General features: G+C 39.0%; 1 protein-coding gene across 1 annotated transcript in view; it reads right to left on the bottom strand.

The window, feature by feature from the left end:
- CNBD1 (cyclic nucleotide binding domain containing 1) overlaps positions 1-20,101 on the bottom strand; it is a 364,424-nt gene that overhangs the window by 233,796 nt on the left and 110,527 nt on the right. Inside the window, exon 5 of the mRNA XM_053929253.1 lies at positions 17,300-17,461. Within this exon, the coding sequence (XP_053785228.1) occupies positions 17,300-17,461 (162 nt within the window). The remainder of the gene's footprint in view (positions 1-17,299; positions 17,462-20,101) is intronic.

The following is a 20,101-nucleotide window of genomic DNA, read 5'->3' as shown; positions in this document are numbered from 1 at the left end:
AGAACTATGGATGATTTCCCATGGATGTGCACAGGCCTTAGGACACAGTATAGAGTAGAATGAATCAGGGCCAAAAGGTAAGGATCTGGTGTAGCTGTAAGGATTTTGTAAATGTTGTGCATATTTACATAGAGTAACACACATATTGAATCAAACAGGAAGGAGATGACACATTCAGAAGGGATAATGAAGGGGATTTTAATGAAGGGTTTATTTACAAAAGTATAGACAGGGTTGAGGGAAGTCAACCAGGGGTAAAGAATCAATAGTTGGAATGGAAGACAAGGACAACAGGAAATGTTTCCACCCAAAGTCTGGAAGGTTGCCAATATCTTGATAGGGTTGTAGTTGTAGAAGGGGCCACTGTGATATTTAGGAAGATGTAGGCAACCTTCTCCACTTGGCAGAAAGGGGCCAGAGGAATGCAATTCTGACCTCAATCTCCTTTCATCCTTATCAATTCTAATGTCTCACATTGCACTAAATCCAACCAGCAAGTGTCCAGGAACAGTAGCAGCCACAGCTTATGAAGATCATCTGCTGGAGCAAAACACTGGGCCAGGCAAGAGAAAAGGCATATGTGTGTATACCTCACTTACTACGTGCACAACTCTGTACTTTTATGCACTTCATCTGAACTCTCTCTAAGCTGCATAAAAATCCAGGGAACTGGACATATTTCTTACCTTTTTAAGAATAAAGAAATTCAGATAACTTATTCATAATCACATATCTAGCCAGTTGCAAGCTGGGTTTTCAAATCAAGACATTTTGTTAACAACACTTCTGGTCTAAACTATGTTTCCTTCCTTAAAGCAAGAGCCAACATCACCCAGTATGGTAAAGCACTAATGGCATAATTTTAAAACAAAATACCTTAAAAACTGCTTAATACCCCCACAAATATTTACTAATGATATTTAATGTTATATTTAATGCATTATGATGATAAATGAAAATAGACCATATCTAACTGAAAGGAAATAAAATAAGGATTATTCCCAAATACTATTAAGGCACTTAAAAATAATTTTCAAAAACTCAGTTGAAATATACTAGAAGTAACATAATTTCAGAAGGTAGCCAATTACCAATATATATAAACCTAGTTAGATAGCTTTTACATATACTCAAAATACTTAGAAAATATAATGATTTGAAAATTGCTAAAAAGAAAACATCAGCAAAATGAAAAGGGAACAAACCATATGGGAAAATATATTTGTAAATGATACCTCAGACAAGGGTTTGATCTCCAAAGTATATAAAAAACTCACACAACTCTACACCAGGAAGACAAAAATACAGTTAAAAAATAGGCAAAGGACCTGAACAGACACTTCTCTGAGGAGGACATACAGAGGGTCAATAGGCATATGAAAGGATACTCAACATCGCTAGCTATCAGGAGATTCCACTTCACGCCAGTCAGAATGATCATCATTAACAAATCAACAACAAGTGCTGGCAAGGATTTAAGAATAGGTAATCCTAACGCACTGTTGGTGGGAATGCAAACTGGTGCAACCACTATGGAAAGCAATATGGAATTTCCTCAAAAAAATTAAAAATGGACCTGACTTTTGACACAGTGATTCGACTGCTGGGATTATACCCTAAGGATGCTAAAACACCAATTCAAAAGAATCTGTGCATCTCAATGTTCATAGCAGTACAATTCACAATAGCCAAATGTTGGAAGCAACCTAAGTGGCCATCAGTACATGAGTGGATCAGAAAACTGTGGTACATTTACACAATGGAATACTACACAGCAGAAAGAAAAAAGGAATTCCTACCTTTCATAACAGTATGGCTGGAACTGGAGAGTATTATGCTAAGTTAAATAAGTCAGGTGATGAAAAACAAATACCATATGATCTCACCCATAAGTGGAGCCTAATCAACAAAACAAATCTCCTAGAGATTTTTAGAAATGATAAATGTAGTAATGAGGTTAAGAACTCTGAATGAGATTGACACCCAGGTAAGGTGCAGTTAGAGAACTGGCGAACAGATAATAGGGACAGAGAAAATACATAAACTGATCAATTTCTATGGGAAAAAAATTGTTTCTAACGTGAAGTACAAAAATGAAATAGTCACCCAAGACAGGAAGTCTCATATAAGTGGAACCTAATCAACAAAACAAACAAGCAAGCAAAATATAACCAGAGACATTGAAATTAAGAACAAACTGACAGTAACCAGAGGGGAGGTAGGAGGGGATAATGGGGGGAAAGGGGGAAGGGTTTTCAGGAACATTTATAAAAGACACATGGACAAAATCAAAGGTGAGTGGGGATGGCTGGGGTGGGGGGAGTGGTGGAGGAAAAAATGGAAACAACTGTACTTGAACAACAAATAAAAAATATGGGGGTAAAGAGACAAGAAGTCTTTGCTTTAACGTTCACATCTATAATGAAATTACATAGACTTTATTATGGGCTGAATGTTTGTGTCCTCCCAAAATGCTTCTGTTAAAATTCTAAACCCCAATTTGATGGCATTAGGAGGTATGGACTTTGGGACATGATTTTATCATGAGGAGCCCTCATGAGTGGGATTAGTGTCCTTATAAGACCCCAGAGAGCCCTCATCCCTTTGGTCATGTGAGGACATAGCAAGAAGACAGCATCTATGAACCAGGAAAAGTGCCCCCACCAGACAGGGAATCTTCAGACACCTTGATCTTATAATTCCCAGCTTCCAGAACTGTGAGAAATAAATTTCTGTTGTTTAAGCCAGGGATCCCAACTTTCAGGCCATGGACTAGTACTGGTCTAGGCACATAGCAGGAAGTGAGCTTGAATGTAATGTACTTGAATCATCCTGAAACCATCCCCACCCCCTACCCCAGTCTGTGGAAAAATTGTCTTCCATGAAACTGGTCCCTGGTGCCAAAAAGTTTGGGGACCACTGGTTTAAGTCACTCAGTCTATGGTATTTTTGTTATAGCAACCCAAATGGATTAAGACATCTACATAGTGAAAAACATAATTTTTACAAGAAATATTAGAGGATATTTATTTCTGAACAATAGAACAAAGGTATAAAGGTGTAATTTTTTTAAAATACTAGTTCATTTGTGACTGTGACCAAATAGTAGTTTTTGAAACTCTAGTATAAAAATATCACTGGCAAATTTTTAAACTAATGTAAATATATGATAAATTATTTATAGCTATTATTTATTTATAAATTGCAATAGAAATTTGCATGTTATTTCTTAAAGGAATAAAAATGGATACTTCGTTATTGTGAGATACTAGGAATCTCCTTATATTTCACCTGTAATAAGTACAAGCGAAGCCACTTTTACAAAAACCTACCACAATGTGTAAGATTCTTTAGGAAAGGGAAGACTTACATATACAAAGAGACTGTAATGGAATATGCATTGGCTTTTACATTTCTAACTGCATTTGACCTTCACAACAATGATCCTAATAGGTTAATAAATGTGCCCATTTTATTGATTAGTGAAGTACCCAGAGATAGAAATTTCATCAAGATCATGCAACTAGTAATGGGTGAAGTACAGTTCAAAGCCCAGAGTTTTCTGACTTCCAAGTCCAGGTATTTTGTGATATGTGCAACTCATGTAATTGAGCCTCACACTGCCCCAGAGATCCCAAGATCAGCACCTTCCTTGTCTGTAATAACAGCCTACTGTCAATGGGTTTCTAATCTCTGTCCATCATTAACTTATTTCCTTAACACAAATAACTCTCTTCATTAGTTCCCTTATATTCTAAATGATCACTGTTTGTGTCAGAAATCTAAATCACTTTTAGTATTTACACCATTCTTTATTAACCTATGTTCCCTTTTAGCTTCAAATAAAACATCTATTGTCTAGGCGAAAGCTCCTCTACTTTCAGTCCATTTTCCTCCAAACTGTATTTTTAACAAAATTCATAGCAGCACAAAATGTTTCTCTCTCATCTGCATATAACCCTTACATATAGTTTGAGATTGCAGTTCCTCATCCTATACGCCATTTCACTGGAAGACAGCAGTGTGAGAACCATATTGCATCTGGATTTTAAACAGCCTGGATCTGAAAAGCAAAAATCCTAACATCTCCCCAGGGTACAATTTGTGAATCATTGCTCAGCAGTGGCTTTTCCTGACTGCTCCTCCACAACATAATGATCTTCAGACACCACATTCTCTCAGAGAAAACATCTTTAATTCAAGAAAGTAGGAGAAAAAACAATTGGGCCAAGTTTTTTCAGAGGAATTAAACTGTTTTCACAGCTCATTTATACATTTAACTCTTTTCCTACCCTTTCCATCATCTCCACAAATACATAAGCATGTCACTTTTTTCACAAATTAGTCATTTATAAAGAAACCAATTATTTTTACCAAAGCAATTCATAATTGCATTTTAAAAGCTGGTGGTGTTATAGGCAACACAATCAAATGTAAATGTGTGAGAAGGTTAGAAGATTGGCCCAGCATTCACCTAGTTTGTGGTCAAGATCAGCAAAGATCTGATGTTTCCAGGACAGTCAGTTGAAACCTACTTATGTCTCTTTTGTTGTTGTTGTTGTTGTTCAAGTACAGTTGTCTCCATTTTCACCCCACCACGGCCCCTCACCCTTCCCATCCCCACCTCCCATCCTCAAACCTACCACCTTTGGCTTTGTCCATGTGTACTTTAACATGTTCCTTGATAGACCTTCTATTTTCCCCCTTATCTCTCTCCCCCTTCCCCTCTGGTTACTGTTGGGTTGTTCTTTATTTCAATGTCTCTGGTTCTATTTTGCTTGCTTGTTTGTTATGTTGATTAGGTTCCACTTATAGGTGAGATCATATGGCATTTGTGTTTCACCACCTGGCTTACTTCAGTTAGCGTAATGCTCTCCATTTCCATCCATGCTGTCACAAAGGGTAGGAGCTCCTTGTTTCCTTTTGCTGCATAGTATTCAATTGTGTAAATGTTTCTACTTGTGTCTTTAAAAAAGAAAGAAAATCAAATTCTAAAGGTCAAAACGAACTCCCTGAAACAGAACTTAGGACACAATCATCTCTCAGCTAGACCAATTCCACAGAGCCTCCAACAGGTCACACCAAATCTCCTCTTGGCACCCAGTCAACTCTCCACACATTACATTCCCATATTGCCAGTCACACCAACATTAAAGAACTGCCACAGTGTACAAGACCCTACATAATCGCTCGAGATTCTGTTCCCTTCCCACATCTGAAGCATTGCTTGCGCCACTCTTCCCCTTACTACAGCATTTACATAGCACAGACCTCCATGTTATTATTTTTTTTTTTTGATTTGCAAAGCATGTTATTATCCCTGGGCTCTTGCACTCATGTGTCCTCTGCTTGGAATTCACTCCTTAAAGATACCTGATTGGCTACCTCTCTCATTAAATTACCCTTACAGAGAGGACTTCTCTTATCATTGCCATCATGCACTATCCCTGCTATTCATTAGTTTTTCTTCTTAGCACTGATCATTAGCTGACATAATATGTATGTGTTCATATTCCCTCTCTCTCTTTCTCTCTCTCCCTCTCTCTCTTTCATATAGGAATATAATCTCTCCATGATGGCATAGATAGTGTGAGCTCACCACTGTAGTCCCAATACCAAGAATATTGCCATAAATATACAAATACAAATATTCAAATATTCATATACTTTGAAATATTCAAAGTATATGTTGAATCATACATTAAGACATGAAAAATAAAATTAGTCAAAATTATTTAGAAATTAAAATCCAAGTTTTGTTTCAGATCATAGCTTTTAATGTTTATTCATTATTTGTTTACCACTCCTTCTGAAATACTTTTTCTTTTGAAATATTATACCTTTACCAATTGTAGGTACAGTGGGCAAAACTGTAAATCAAAGTGTACTGCCTGCTCAGCATTCATTCAAGGATTGAGAACAAACACACACTACAACAATTTGATTTCCTGTTCCTAGATCTAAAATGTGAGCCCAATAACCCCCAGTCAAAAGAGTTGTAATGGATGTATTCCAATTCTGGATCTTGGAAAGCCCTCCAGAGTTGCTCTGGTTCACATATTCTCCAGCATCAATAATTCTTCTACTTGGAAGCCAGCCAGAACTTTTCCATAGACTACCTATTTCTCCCCACCATTTTTAAATTAATCAGTCAATTTATATTGCTTACAACTTAAATGCTAAATGATACACATGATAAGCTTACATTCAATCTCATATGCCTTTAAATACACAACTTAACAGGAGTCTCCCAGCTTTCCTTTTTTCTGTCTCTCTCCTCTCTTCTCCCCGCACTGTTTGTTCTTCATACACATTCCAGTTACACAATGCCCTGTATTTAGTCCAACATGTCCTCTCTGGTGATATCTCCCTAATGTGCCCTTTCAAATAATTTTAATGTTTCAAACTAATTTATCTTTCCTCTTATCTAGCACTGTTTACTCAGAGCTGCTGTAGAAGTTAAGAAGTAATCAATGTTTCCTTTCTGCCTTTCACCCTGTGCCACAAATGCATTACAAAAGTCTCCTCCATTCCAGGCAGCTCACATACCTGATTTCACGACCTCTCCTTAAGCACCTGTACAACAATTTGCACAACATGGTGGGGGTTAAGCCTCACAGTCAACCATCTTGAGGGTTGAGTTCACCCATTAATGGGACAACAGCAATCAAGAACCAATAGGAGGGCACACATATCACACACAAAAGTCATTCCTACAGCATGCAGCTCAAGGGATTGAGGAGATTGTACCACTGCTTCCCATAGCACACCTATTATAAAAGGCAACCCCATCAATTCTGGGAGTCATAGCAGATCTATTTAATATATAGAACCAAACACAAAGATACATCTAAAGTGGGGAAACAAAGAAACAGTCCCCAAATGAAAGAGGAGGAAAAACTCTCCAGAAAAAGAGCTAAGTGAAATGGAGACAAGCAATTTATCAGACACTGAGTTCAGAGAAATGGTTATAAGGATGATCAACAGCATTATAAGTACATAGAAAGGATTCGTCAGAAATGAGGAATAACATATCTGAAATAAAGAATACACTGGAAGGAATAATCAGTAGGTTGGCTGAAGCAAATGATTGAATCAGGGAGTTACAAGACAAGGTAGAAAAAATCAATCAGAGCAGCAAAAGGAAAAAAGAATTAAAAAGCAAGAGGATAGTTTAAGGTATCTTTTTTACAACATGAAACATAACTACCACCGCATCATGGATATATTGAAGGGAAAGAGAGAAAGGGATAGAAAACCTGTTTAAAGAAATAATGACAGAAAACTTCCATCACTTTGTGAAGGAAAAGGTCACATAAGTTCAGCAGCCCAGAGAATCACAATCAAGAAAAACCCAAACAAATCCACACCAAGGTGTATATTAAGTAAAATGGCAAAGCTTAAAGACAAAGAGTGAATCTTAAAGGCAGCAAGAGCGAGGAACCTACAAGGGAATTCCCACCAGCTACCTTCTCACCAAAAGCGAGTGGCATGAAGTATTCAAAGTAAAAAACAAGGATCTGAATCCAAGATTACTCCATCCAGCAAGGCTATCATTTTAAATTAAAGGTGAAATAAAATGCTTATCAAATAGAAGAAAAGGCTAAAGGAGTTTACTACCCCAAAACTAGCATTGCAAGAAATGTTGAAGGGGCTGCTGTAAGAAGAAGAAAAAGAGAGAGGAAAGAACATAAGCATAGAGAAGAAAAATCACAATAAATAAATACTTATCAATAATCTTAGATGTAAATAAATTAAATGCTCCAATCAAAAACATAGGATTACTGAATGGTTAAGAAAACAAGACTTGCTTCTCCCCGAGCAGACTGAGACCATACGGAGTGCTCTGAATCACCACTAATTTCAGAGGGAAGATGGCGGCGAGATAGGCGGAAACAGAGTCCACTTCCCCACAGCACCAGTGAAACACCTAGCTGATCTGAGGAACAGAGTGAACAGTCAATGGTATTCCAGCATATATGAAGATCAGAGACCAAAGACAGAGGATATTGAAAGATCTTAAAACAAGAAGACCAGCAGAACTAACCTGACCGGGTTAAAGCCAGCAGAGGACTTATTTTATTTCTTTTTCTTCCCTCCTTTCCCCCTGAATTCCTGCTTCCTTTCTGTCCTTCTTTCTTTTCTTATTCCTTCTTCCTTCCATCCTTTACCTTTTTTATCCTTCTTCCTGCCTTCTTTTATTTATTCTTTTGTTTTAATTTTTGTTAAAATTCCATATCTTGCCTCCGATCTTTCTTTATGCCTTCTTCCTTCCTTCCTTTCCTTTTCTATTCCCCTCTTTCCTCCATCCCTTCTCTATTTTTTCCCACTTTATATTTTTCCCACAGGTGAGAAAATAAAACCTGGAGTGCTGAAAAGACAAGAGTTAGACCGTGTTACACCCATAAACCTCAGCTCAAGACCAGTGAGCACAGGAGATTAAGGAGAAGGCACCACTAAATCCCATTGGCATTATACCATAGAAGTTCATACCATAAACCCAGGGAGTCAGAATAGATCAATTTAAGAAGCAGAGGCTAACAAGAAGAGTCTCACAAACAATGGGAACACAAAGAAACAATCCCCAAATGAAAGGAAAGGAGGAAGCCTCAAAAAGAATGCTAACTGAAAAAGAAGCAAGTCGAAGAACCAAGATGGCGGTGTAGGTAGACACACTGTGCTTCCTCGCACAACCAGAACTGACAAAGAATCGAACGGCAAGGGGGTCCAACACCAAGGAAATAAAAAATAAACATTCATCTAGACAGGTAGGAGGGGCGGAGACGGGCACCAGGGTGGAGAGGACTCGCGTACCTGTGGCGGGACCCAGAATGGAGGAGTGTGGGATGAACGGGGCAGGCAGTCCGAGCACTAGCAGACCCTGCGGCCACACATTCTCGCAGATAAACCGAGAGGGCTGGACTCAGAGTGGCGGAGAGCAGGGCAGGCAGAGTGCGGGTAGCACACCGCAGCCCCACATTCGAACACAGATAAACTGGACCAACGGCTGGGAGCGAAGCAGACCGCTCAACCCAGGGCTACAGTTGGGGGAAATAAAGCCTCAAACCTTTGATTGAAAACGCCCGTGGGGGTTGGGGCGGCAGCAGGAGAGACTCCCAGCCTCACAGGAGAGGTCCTTGGAGAGACCCACAGGGGCCTAGAGTGTGCACAAGCCCACCCACTCAGGAACCAGCACCAGAGGGGCCCAGTTGGATTGTGGGTATCAGAGTGAAAGATTGAAATCCTAGGAGAGTGGAGCGGGCGCCATTGCTCCCTCTGGTCCCCTCCCCCACATACAGCTTCACAGCTCAGCTACCAGCCTTACCCTGCCCTGGTGAACACCTAAGGCTCCGCCCCTTAAAGCAACAGACATGCCAAGACAAAAGAAAAAGAAAAAAAAAATGGCCCAAATGACAGAATACTTCAAAGCTCCAGAAAAAATACAACTAAGCGACGAAGAGATAGCCAACCTATCGGATGCACAGTTCAAAGCACTGGTTATCAATATGCTCACAGAAATGGTTGAATCTGTTCGAAAAGTAGATGAAAAAATGAAGCCTATGCTAAGAGAAACAAAGGAAAATGTACAGGGAACCAATAGTGATGAGAAGGAAACTGGGATTCAAATGAACAGTGTAGACCAGAAGGAAGAAAGAAACATCCAACCAGAAAAGAATGAAGAAACAAGAATTTGGAAAAATCAGGAGAGACTTAGGAACCTCCAGGAAATCTTGAAACGTTCCAACATCCGAATTATAGGGGTGCCAGGAGAAGAGGAAGAACAAAAACTTGAAAACTTATTTGAACAAATAATGAAGGAGAACTTCCCTAATCTGGCAAAGGAAACAGACTTCCAGGAAGTCCAGGAAGCTCAGAGTCCCAAAGAAGTTGGACCCAAGGAGGAACACACCAAGGCACATCATAATTACATTACCCAAGATTAAACGCAAGGACCTACATCCAAGATTACTGTATCCAGCAAAACTATCATTTAGAATAGAAGGGAAGATAAAGTGCTTCTCAGATAAGGTCAAGTTAAAGAAGTTCATCATCACCAAGCCCTTATTATATGAAATGTTAAAGCGAGTTACCTAAGAAAAAGAAGATCAAAAATAGGAACAGTGAAAATGACAGCAAACTCACAGTTATTAACGACCACATGTAAAACCAAAACAAAAGAAAACTAAGCAAACAACTAGAACAGAAACAGAACCACAGAAATAGAGATCACATGGAGGGTTGTCAATAGGGGAGTGAGAGGCGGAGAGGGGGGAAAGGTACAGAGAATAAGTAGCATAAATGGTAGGTAGAAAATAGACAGGGGGAGGGTAAGAATAGTGTAGGAAATGTAGAAGCCAAAGAACTTATAAGTATGACCCATGGACATGAACTATAGGGGGGGAATGTGGGAGGGAGGGGGTGGGCAGGATGGAGTGGAGATGGGGGGTGAATGGGACAACTGTAATAGCATAATCAATAAATATATTTAAAAAATAAGTGGAACAACAAAAACAACAACAACAAAAAAGAAGCAAGTCAAGTATCAGATACTGAGTTCAAACCAATGGTTACCAGGAAGCTCACTGAGCTCTCTGAGCTCACAGAGAACTACCAGAAACTACAGGGAAACTACAATGAACTCACTGCAAATTATATCAAATGAAAAAGGAAATAGAAACTCTCAACAAGGGCCAAGATGAAATGAAGAATACAATTTCTCACCTAAACAACACAGTAGAAGGAATCAAAAGCAGACTTGATGAAGCAGAGGGTCAGATCAGCGAGCTGGAGGACACAGTAGAAAAAAACACCCAGAAAGAGCAAGAAAAGGAAAAAAGACTCAAAAAGAATGAAGAGGTAATAAGGGAAATGCAGGACAACATTAAACATAACAATATCTGTATAATAAGAATACCAGAAGGAAAAGAAGAAGAGTAAAGGATTAAAAACCTGTTTGAAAAAGTAATGATGGAAAATTTCCCTAATCTGAGGAGAGAAAAAGTCACCCAAATCCAGGAAACACAGAGAGTCCCAAGCAAGAGGAACTGAAAGAGGCCCACTGCAAGACACATCATAATTAAAATGACAAGATTCCAAGACAAAGAGAAGATCTTAAAGGCAGCAAGGGAGACACAGGAAGTAACACACAAGGGAGCCCCAATAAGGTTAGCAACTGACTTCTCAATGGAAACGCTCCAAGCCAGCAGAGAATGTCAAGGAATATTCCAAGTAATGAGAACCAGAGGCCTGAAACCAAGACTACTTTACCCAGCACGGCTCTCAATCAAGATAGAAGGCCAAATAAAGAGTTTCCCAGACAAACGAAGACTAAAAGAATACAGCTCCACCAAACCAGCTCTGCAAGCGATGCTAAAGGGACTGCTTTAAGGAAAGGAAGGAAAAGAGAAAGAGAGAGAAACACGGTTAGGAAAAAATGGCAATGAATAACTACCTATTGATAATAACCTTAAATGTAAATGGATTAAATGCTCCAATCAAAAGACATAGAATAGCTGAATGGATAAGAAAACATGACCCACACATACGCTGCCTACAATAGACCCATCTCAGGACAAAAGACCTATACAGACTTAAAGTGTTGGGCTGGAAACAAATTTTCCAAGCAAACAGACAAGAAAAAAAAAAGCGGGGGTAGCAATACTCATATCAGACCAAACAGACTTCCAAAGAAGGGCCATAAAGAGAGACCCAGAAGGTCACTTCATAATACTCAAAGGAAGAATCCACCAAGAAGACATAAACATTGTAAATATATATGAACCCATCATAGGAGCCCCCAAATACATAAAGAATATCTTGGAGGACATCAAGAAAGATATTGAGAGCAACACAATTATAGTAGGGGACTTTAACACTCACTGTCAAAAATGGACAGATCTTCCAAACAAAATATCAAGAAGGATATTGTGTCACTTAACAATTCCCTAGATAAAATGGACTTAACTGATATATATAGAGCTTTTCATCCCAAAGAAGCATAATACATATTCTTTTCAAGTGTCCATGGAACTTTTTCAAAGATAGACCACATGATAGGACACAAAGCAAGCCTCAACAAATTCAAGAAAATTGAAATCATATCAGGGATTTTCTCTGACCACAAGGGAATGAACTAAAAACCAACCCCAAAGGAAAAAAACCAAAACACTCAAAATCATGGACACTGCATAGCATGCTATTAAACAATGACTGGGTCAAGAACAAGATTAGGGAAGAAATCAAAAACTTTCTGGAAACAAATGAAAATGAACTCACAACACCCCAAAACCTATGGGACACAGCAAAGCTAGTCCTGAGAGGGAAGTTCATAGCAATACAGGCCTACCAGAAAAAGATAGAAAGATTTCAAACAACCTAACCCTAAGCCTACAAGAACTGGAGGAACAACAAAGACAGTCCAGAGCAATCAGAAAGAAGGAAATAACCAAATCGGAGCAGATTAAATGACATAGAGACTAAAAGCACAATTCTAAGGCTAAATGAATCCAGGAACTGGTTCTTTGAAAAGATGAACTAAATTGACAAGCCTTTCAGTAGGCTCATCAAGAAAAAAATGAGAGGGTCCAAATAAACACAATTACAAATGAAAGAGGAGAGATTACAACTGATACCACTGAAACACAAAGGATTGTAAGAAATGAGTACGAAGAAGTGTACGCCAAGAAATTTGAAAATCTAGGTGAAATGAAAACATTTCTAGAAAAATATAATCTTCCAAAACTGAATGAAGAAGAAGCAGAAAACCTGAACAGAGCAATAATAGCAGATGAAATTGAAGCAGTCATCAGAAAATTCCCAACACAAAATAGCCCTGGACCAGATGGTTTCACAGGAGAATTCTACAAAGCATTTCAGGAAGAGAATTCCCTATCCTTCACAGTCTATTCGAAAAAATCCAAACTGATGGAAGACTCCCAAACTCTTTTTATGAAGCCAGCATCATCCTAAACCCAAAACCAGATAAAGACACAAAGTTGAAAGAAAACTTCAGGCCAATATCTCTGATGAACACAGACGCTAAAATTCTAAACAAAATATTGGCAAACTGCATCCACAATACATTAAAAAGATCATACACCATGACCAAGTGGGATTCATCCCACAGAGCAAGGGTCGTAAAATATTCGGAAATCAATAAACATAATACATCACATAAACAACATCAAAGACAAAAATCACATGATCATATCAATAGATGTGGAAAAAGCATATGATAAGATACAGCACCCTTTTCTGGTAAAAACACTCAGCAAAGTGGGAATAAAGGGAGCGTTCCTCAACATAATAAAGGCCATATATGAGAGACCTACAGCCAACATCACACTCAATGGACAAAAACTTAGAGCTTTCCCACTAAGATCAGGAACAAGACAAGGATGCCCTCTCTCACCACTCCAATTCAAAATAGTATTGGAAGTCCTAGCCACAGCAATCAGATAAGAAAAAGAAATAAAAGGCATCCAAATTGGAAAGGAGGAAATGAACCTGTCACTGTTTGCAAATGAGATAATAGTGTACATGGAAAATCCTATAGACTCCACCAAAAAATTACTTGACTTAATAAATGAATTTGGCAAAACTACTGGATACAAAGTCAACACTCAGAAATCAATGGCATTACTGTACACCAACAATGAAACTGCAGAAACAGAAATCAGGAAAAAAATCCCATTTGATATAGCAAGAAAAATCAAGTACCTAGGAATACACCTAACCAAGGAGGTAAAAGACCTGTACTCAGAAAACTACACAACACTGAAGAAAAAACTTAAGGAAGACACAAACAAATGGAAGCATGTACCATGCTCATGGATTGGAAGAATTAACATCAGCAAAATGGCCATACTACCCAAAGCAATTTATAGATTCAATGCAATCTCTATTAGAGTACCCATGACATATTTCACAGATATAGAACAAACATTTCAGAAATTTATATGGAACCATAAACAACCCCGAATAGCTGCAGCAATTTTGAGAAAGAAGAACAAAGCAGGAGGGATCACAATACCTGATATTCAACTGTATTACAAGGCCACTGTAATCAAAACAGCCTGGTACTGGCATAAAAACTGGCACATACACCAACGGAACAGAACACAGAGCCCAAAAATAAACTCAAGGCTTTACAGTCAATTAATATTTGACAAAGGAGGCAGGAGCATAAAATGGAGCAACGACAGCCTCTTCAACAGATGGTTTTGGGAGATCTCGACAGCTATGTCAAAAAAATGAAACTTGATCAACCACTTCTCCCATACACAAAAATAAACTCAAGATGGATAAAAGTTTTCAGTATAAGTCATAACACCATAAAAGTCCTAGAGGAAAATATTGGCAAGAAAATCTTAGACATTCCACGCAGCAACATCTTCAGAGACATGTCCACCAAAGCAAGGGACATAAAGGAAAAAATAAACAAATGGGACCTCATCAAAATAAAAAGCTTCTGCATGGCTAAAGAAAACAGCACCAAATTACAAAGAGCATCAACAGTATGGAAAAACATATTTCCTAGTGATACCTCAGACAAGGGCCTGATCTCCAAATTTTATAAAGAACTTACACGACTCCACTCCAGGAAGACAAACAACCCAATTAAAAAATGGGCAAAGGTCTTGAACAGACACTTCTTCAAGGAAGACATACAGAGGGTCCAGAAACATATGAAAAGATGCTTAGCATCACTAGCCATCAGAGAGGTGCAAATTAAAACCCCAATGAGGTACCATCTCACACCAGTTAGAGTGGCCAACAGAAACAAATCAACAGACAAAGGTTGGAGAGCATGTGGAGAAAAGGGAACCCTCGTGCACTGTTGGTGGGAATGCAGACTGGTGAGGCCACTGTGGAAAACAGTATGGACTTTCCTCAGAAAATTAAAAATGGAACTGCCCTTTGACCCAGCAATTCCGCTGCTGGGTTTATACCCTAAGAACCCTGAAACACCAATCCAAAAGAACCTGTTCACCACAAGGTTCATAGCAGCACAATTTACAATAGCCAAGTACTGGAAGCAACCTAAGTGCCCATGAGCAAACGAGTGGATCCAACAACTATGGTGTATTTACACAATGGAATTCTACGCAGCAGAGAGAAAGAAGGAGCTTATACCCTTTGCAACAGCATGGATGGAACTGGAGAGCATTATGCTAAGTGAAATAAGCCAGGCGGTGAGGGACAAATACCATATGACCTTTAACTGGAACATAATCAATAGAAGAAAAAAGGAAACAAAATATAACCAGAGACAGGGAAGTTAAGAACAACCTAACAATGGTCAGGTGGTAGTGGGGACGGGACAGTGAAGAGAGGGGATTACAGGAACTAGTATAAAGGACACAAGGACAAAATCAAGGTGGAGGGTGGAGGTGGGGGAGGGAGGTGGGTTCAGCTGGGGTGGGTTGGAAGGATGGGGAGAAAAGGCACACAACTGTAATTGAATAACAATACAAAATTAAAATTAAAAAAAGAAAGAAAGAACACAAGACCCATATATATGCTGTCTACAAGATACCCACCTCAGAACAAAAGATTCACAGAGGCTGAAAGATAAGAGATGGAAGAAATATTCCATGAGAATGGAATGAAATAAAGCTGAAGTAACAATACAGTAACAAGAGTGGGGGGAGACACTTAATGGGGGAAAGAAGAGGAAGAGTCATCAACGTGTAGAAAAGACCCATGAACAAAGATAAAGAGGGGTAGGATTGAATGTGGAAGGTCGGAGTGTGGGGGAAGTGGTGGTGGGAAAATGGAGACAACTGTTCTTGAACAACAATAAAAACAAGTACAGGATCCAGCCCGGCCCCAGATTATCACACAGCCTCAACCAGAAATGTCTGTGCAGGAAACAGAGACTATGACCCTGGCCTGCACATATGAATCTTGTCAATGATTATTATTTGTTCTGGTACAAGCAGCCTCCCTGTGGGGAGGTGATTCTCATTATCCACCAAGAAACATTTAAGAAACAAAATGCAGTGAATTATCACTTCTCTGTGAACTTCCAGAAAGTAAGCGAACACTTCAGCCTCAGGATCTCGGACTCCCAGCTAGAGGATGCAGTGATGTATTTCTGTGCTCTCATGGGGGCACAGTGAGATGAGTGACAGGGAGAGGCATACAGAAACCTCAGACTATAGCACCAGTGTCAGGGAGTAAGAGACAAGTGGCTGGGGTAACAGGAACATAGAAAATTATTGTCTTCTTTTGGGAATAAAAGCTCCTTTTATCTGAATATTAAAAAAAAAGAAAAAGAGAGAAGACAAGATTTTTAAAGAGTACAAGGTAGTGGCTTTTAAAAATGTGTTGTCATATTGCTGAAGTAGCCCATCAATCTGGTCATCATTCAGTTAGTCAGAGATAAACAGAGGGCTACAGATCTGACAACTTATCCATCAATAAACAAGTTTTAGTAGAATTACTTCTGTGTGTGTGTATATAAAGCACACAGCCCATTCCAAATGTAATTAACATAGTCACAAAGAGATTTGAAACATTAACAAATACGAATAACACACCTTAAGATGAACCCTACCCCTCTCCCTGATTTTTGGGATGTGGGCAAAACCAATGATTTGTTTCTAACCAACAGAATCTGGCCAAGGTTAGGTATCTGCAGGCCTATCTTAGCAGAACAAGAGACATACTCTCCCTGGCTGGTTTTGAAGATATAAGCTTCCACATGATATAAGGTCTGACAGAGCACCATGCAGCAAGGATCTATGGGACCTCTAGAAGCCCCCCAATTGAGAGCCAGGAAGAAAGTATGGACCTCAGACCTACAACCACATAGAACTGAATTCTTCCAAAAACACAGGTAAGCTTGAAAGAGAACCTCATTCTCCAGAAAGGAATGCAGCCAACACAGATCTGAATGAAGCCTATAGACATGAGCAGAAGACCTGGCAAAACTCTGCCTGAGATATAATAAACATATTGTTGTTTTAAAGCTCTAAGTTAATGATAATTTGTTACACAGCAACAGAAAATGAACACACTAGTGCATGGAGGAGACAAAAAGACAAAAAGCATGTTCTGTAGAACAAACATGAGCTGTAAATTAACACATAAGATTGCTCTTTTACTTACCAGATTATCTACCTGATCCACCTCGAGGCACTGATGTAAATTGCCTTTTTATTTACTTTGCTGTTGTAATTCAGTGGCTAGATTATAATTACAGTACATTCAGCTGCAAACAACTAACTTTAGAAAATTTAAAAGCTATTCAAAAGAACTTAACTACAAAAAGGAATATATTAAGAATACTTACAATTTCTTTAAGATAGCTAGAAATTCCTCTAACTTTTCTTCAATTTTTTTGGATCCATAAATCATACGGCCACCACGTGCTTTTTTAACATAGACAGCTATGTTGTGAGAGTCATCATCAGATTGTTGGGGCTGAGTTTCTTCTGTCCCTTCAGAGGGTTTTCTGAACAAGGAAATAGTATTTTACAGTATTGCACATTGCACACAAATTACTGACATGAACTTTTACTTTATTGTCAAGAGTAGAAGTTCACTGTTCTGAGATAATTTGACATTTTAACAATATATTCCTTTCTAATGCCTTAATTCTCTTCTTTCATCATCAGTAGAGCAGTTAAACATGTCACTCTGTTAAATCTAAAAATTAGCATTACATAAAATATTGTTTACATACAGAATATTATTATAGGTATTATAATTGTCCTAAGTGATTGAAAAATAATAAATTAAGTCTACATAATTTAGGGAAATACTTTAAGTCAATGGTTAACATCCTTATCTTTACACCCAAACACTTGTTTCTCAGGGTTTTTTAGCTATAAGTGGTTTTAGAAAAAGTTTTTTCCAGCTGGTAAACTATGAACATTTTGAAAGCAACCATCATAATTTATTCTTGTGCTACTATATGTAACACACATAAGTCCTCAAGAGATGTAAGAATATATGACTATTTCCCATTCATTTTTCCAGTTGCAACCACTTATATTAAGAGGTCACTGAAAACCTAGAGGCAATGAATCTAACAAAAATGTCCATTCTTAGAGAAAAAATAAAGCAGGGGATGATTAAAAAACCCAAATTATCATAGATTCATCACCTTTACTTATTATATACATGAGAAGATTTTAAAATAAAGTTAAATATAATATAAACATTACATAGAATAAGACAATGGTGTCAAATAAGAAAGAACTGAGGTTTTGACATAAAACAAAGTTTATTTGGGGTGTCTAGGGATACCAATCTGGGAGTCACAAATTCAAGAGGAAACCTGAAATGTGCTCCAGAGAAGATAGAAAAAGCCAGAGCATATACAGTCAAAAACCACAAATTGTTTTCAAACATTTCCTATTGGCTGTCTAACAAGGCAGTCTGACTAGTCTAAAATGGTTTGGCCAGGTCCAGTAGACAATACTCTGGGGTAGGCCTTAGCTGAAAACATGGAAGTAAAAGCCAAGTGTGAACATGCATGATAATATACACAAAAAACTCAAAAGTGGAAATCTGACTTCACTAATGGACTCCTCACTTCATGTTAGTCCCTTTGACAATAGTGACTCCATCCCAGATATTTTTTGTTCACTATAACATCACATATTAATGTCTAACACATTTTTTAGTCCTTTTATGTGGGCTACTCTGCTAACCATTATACACACATATCTCCTTAACATTAGTCATGTGACATAAACAATGTTATCCCCCATTTATAAAATAAGGAAAATTCAGCTTGAGTTTATATAATTTGGGCCAGAGGCAAGATGGCACAGGAGTAAATGGAAGCCACACTAACCTCCTCCCAGGACCAATCTAGAATTACAACTAAATTGTGGAGAAATCACCCAAAACAAACAATTAAACAATAGTAAGAGAGAAGTCTTATAACCTTGGACAGACAAAAGAATTATCTCCAGCACTAACTGTCTGGTAAGGAGTGTGGTGGAGACTTGAGAAAGCTGGCTAGGTGCCCATAGGCAGCAGTGCTGGAGAGATAATTAAGCAACTGGTTGGATCTCCTTGAGCAGTGTGGGAGTTGGAACTCCCAGCCTAAAGCACCAGAGCACAAAAAGTACACAGATAACAGCTGATGGCAAGAAGTGGCAGTGTTACTCTCTGCCAGAGATGGACAGCTGGAGATGCAAAAGCCATTTAAAAGGCCAACACAAAAATTTTCATTTGCAGACATATACCCAGGGCTCTGGCAAAGGCAGGGGCAGAGTGGGCTGGAGACACCCGAGGAGAAACAGGGGATGGAAACTTTGGGGAGAGAGCTGAGAGAGTATCCACTGGGATCCCAGTGCTGAGTCATCACCCATACTGCAACAGTCATCATGCTCCATGTTCTGGGTGACAACACCCCAGAGTGGCACCAGCCTGAGGAGAAACAACAGTCCTGCCCACAGGAAAGACTCTGTTCCAGCTCTGTGATGCTTAAGCCTGACTGCTGAGTACAGAGTGACTATATTAACAACAGAAGGAAAAAAGCAAACAAAATATACCCAGAGACATTGAAGTTAAGAGCAATGTAACAATAGCCAGAGGGGAGTGGAGAGGAGATACTGGGGAGAGGGGTTTACAGGAGCTACTATAAAAGATACATGGACAAAATCAAGGGGGAGGGTGGAGGTGGGGAGGGAGGTGGGTTTGGCTGGGGTGGGGTGGAGGGATGGGGAGAAAATGCAGACAACTGTAATTGAGTAACAATAAAAAATTTTAAAAAAAGAAGGAAACAGCCACAGACAGTAGATACCTGGCAAATGGGGCACAGAGTGGACTAGGGATGCTTGAGGAGATACTGGAGACAGAGGCTTTGGGGAGAGAACTCAGACAGTAACCATTAGGATTCTGGTGCTGAGTCATTCCCCCTTACAGCAGCAGTCATCCAGCTCAAGGAGACCACTCCCCTCCAAGCAGCAGCAGCCTCAAGATAAACAATAGCCTCAAACCCAGGAGGGATTCTGCCCCACCCTATGAGGCCTAAGACTCATTCCAGAGTGGACAGTGACTAGATTAACAACTGAAGGAGACAACCACACACAGTAGATCCCTGGCAGTCTCAGAGCCAGCTGCCTAAGGTCAGACA

This window comes from Desmodus rotundus, chromosome 8 (assembly GCF_022682495.2).
Source record: "Desmodus rotundus isolate HL8 chromosome 8, HLdesRot8A.1, whole genome shotgun sequence".
In the NCBI taxonomy this organism is placed as follows: domain Eukaryota; kingdom Metazoa; phylum Chordata; class Mammalia; order Chiroptera; family Phyllostomidae; genus Desmodus; species Desmodus rotundus.
The sequence above is the reverse complement of the archived record's forward strand: the minus strand, read 5'-3'. Positions and strand labels throughout refer to the sequence as shown.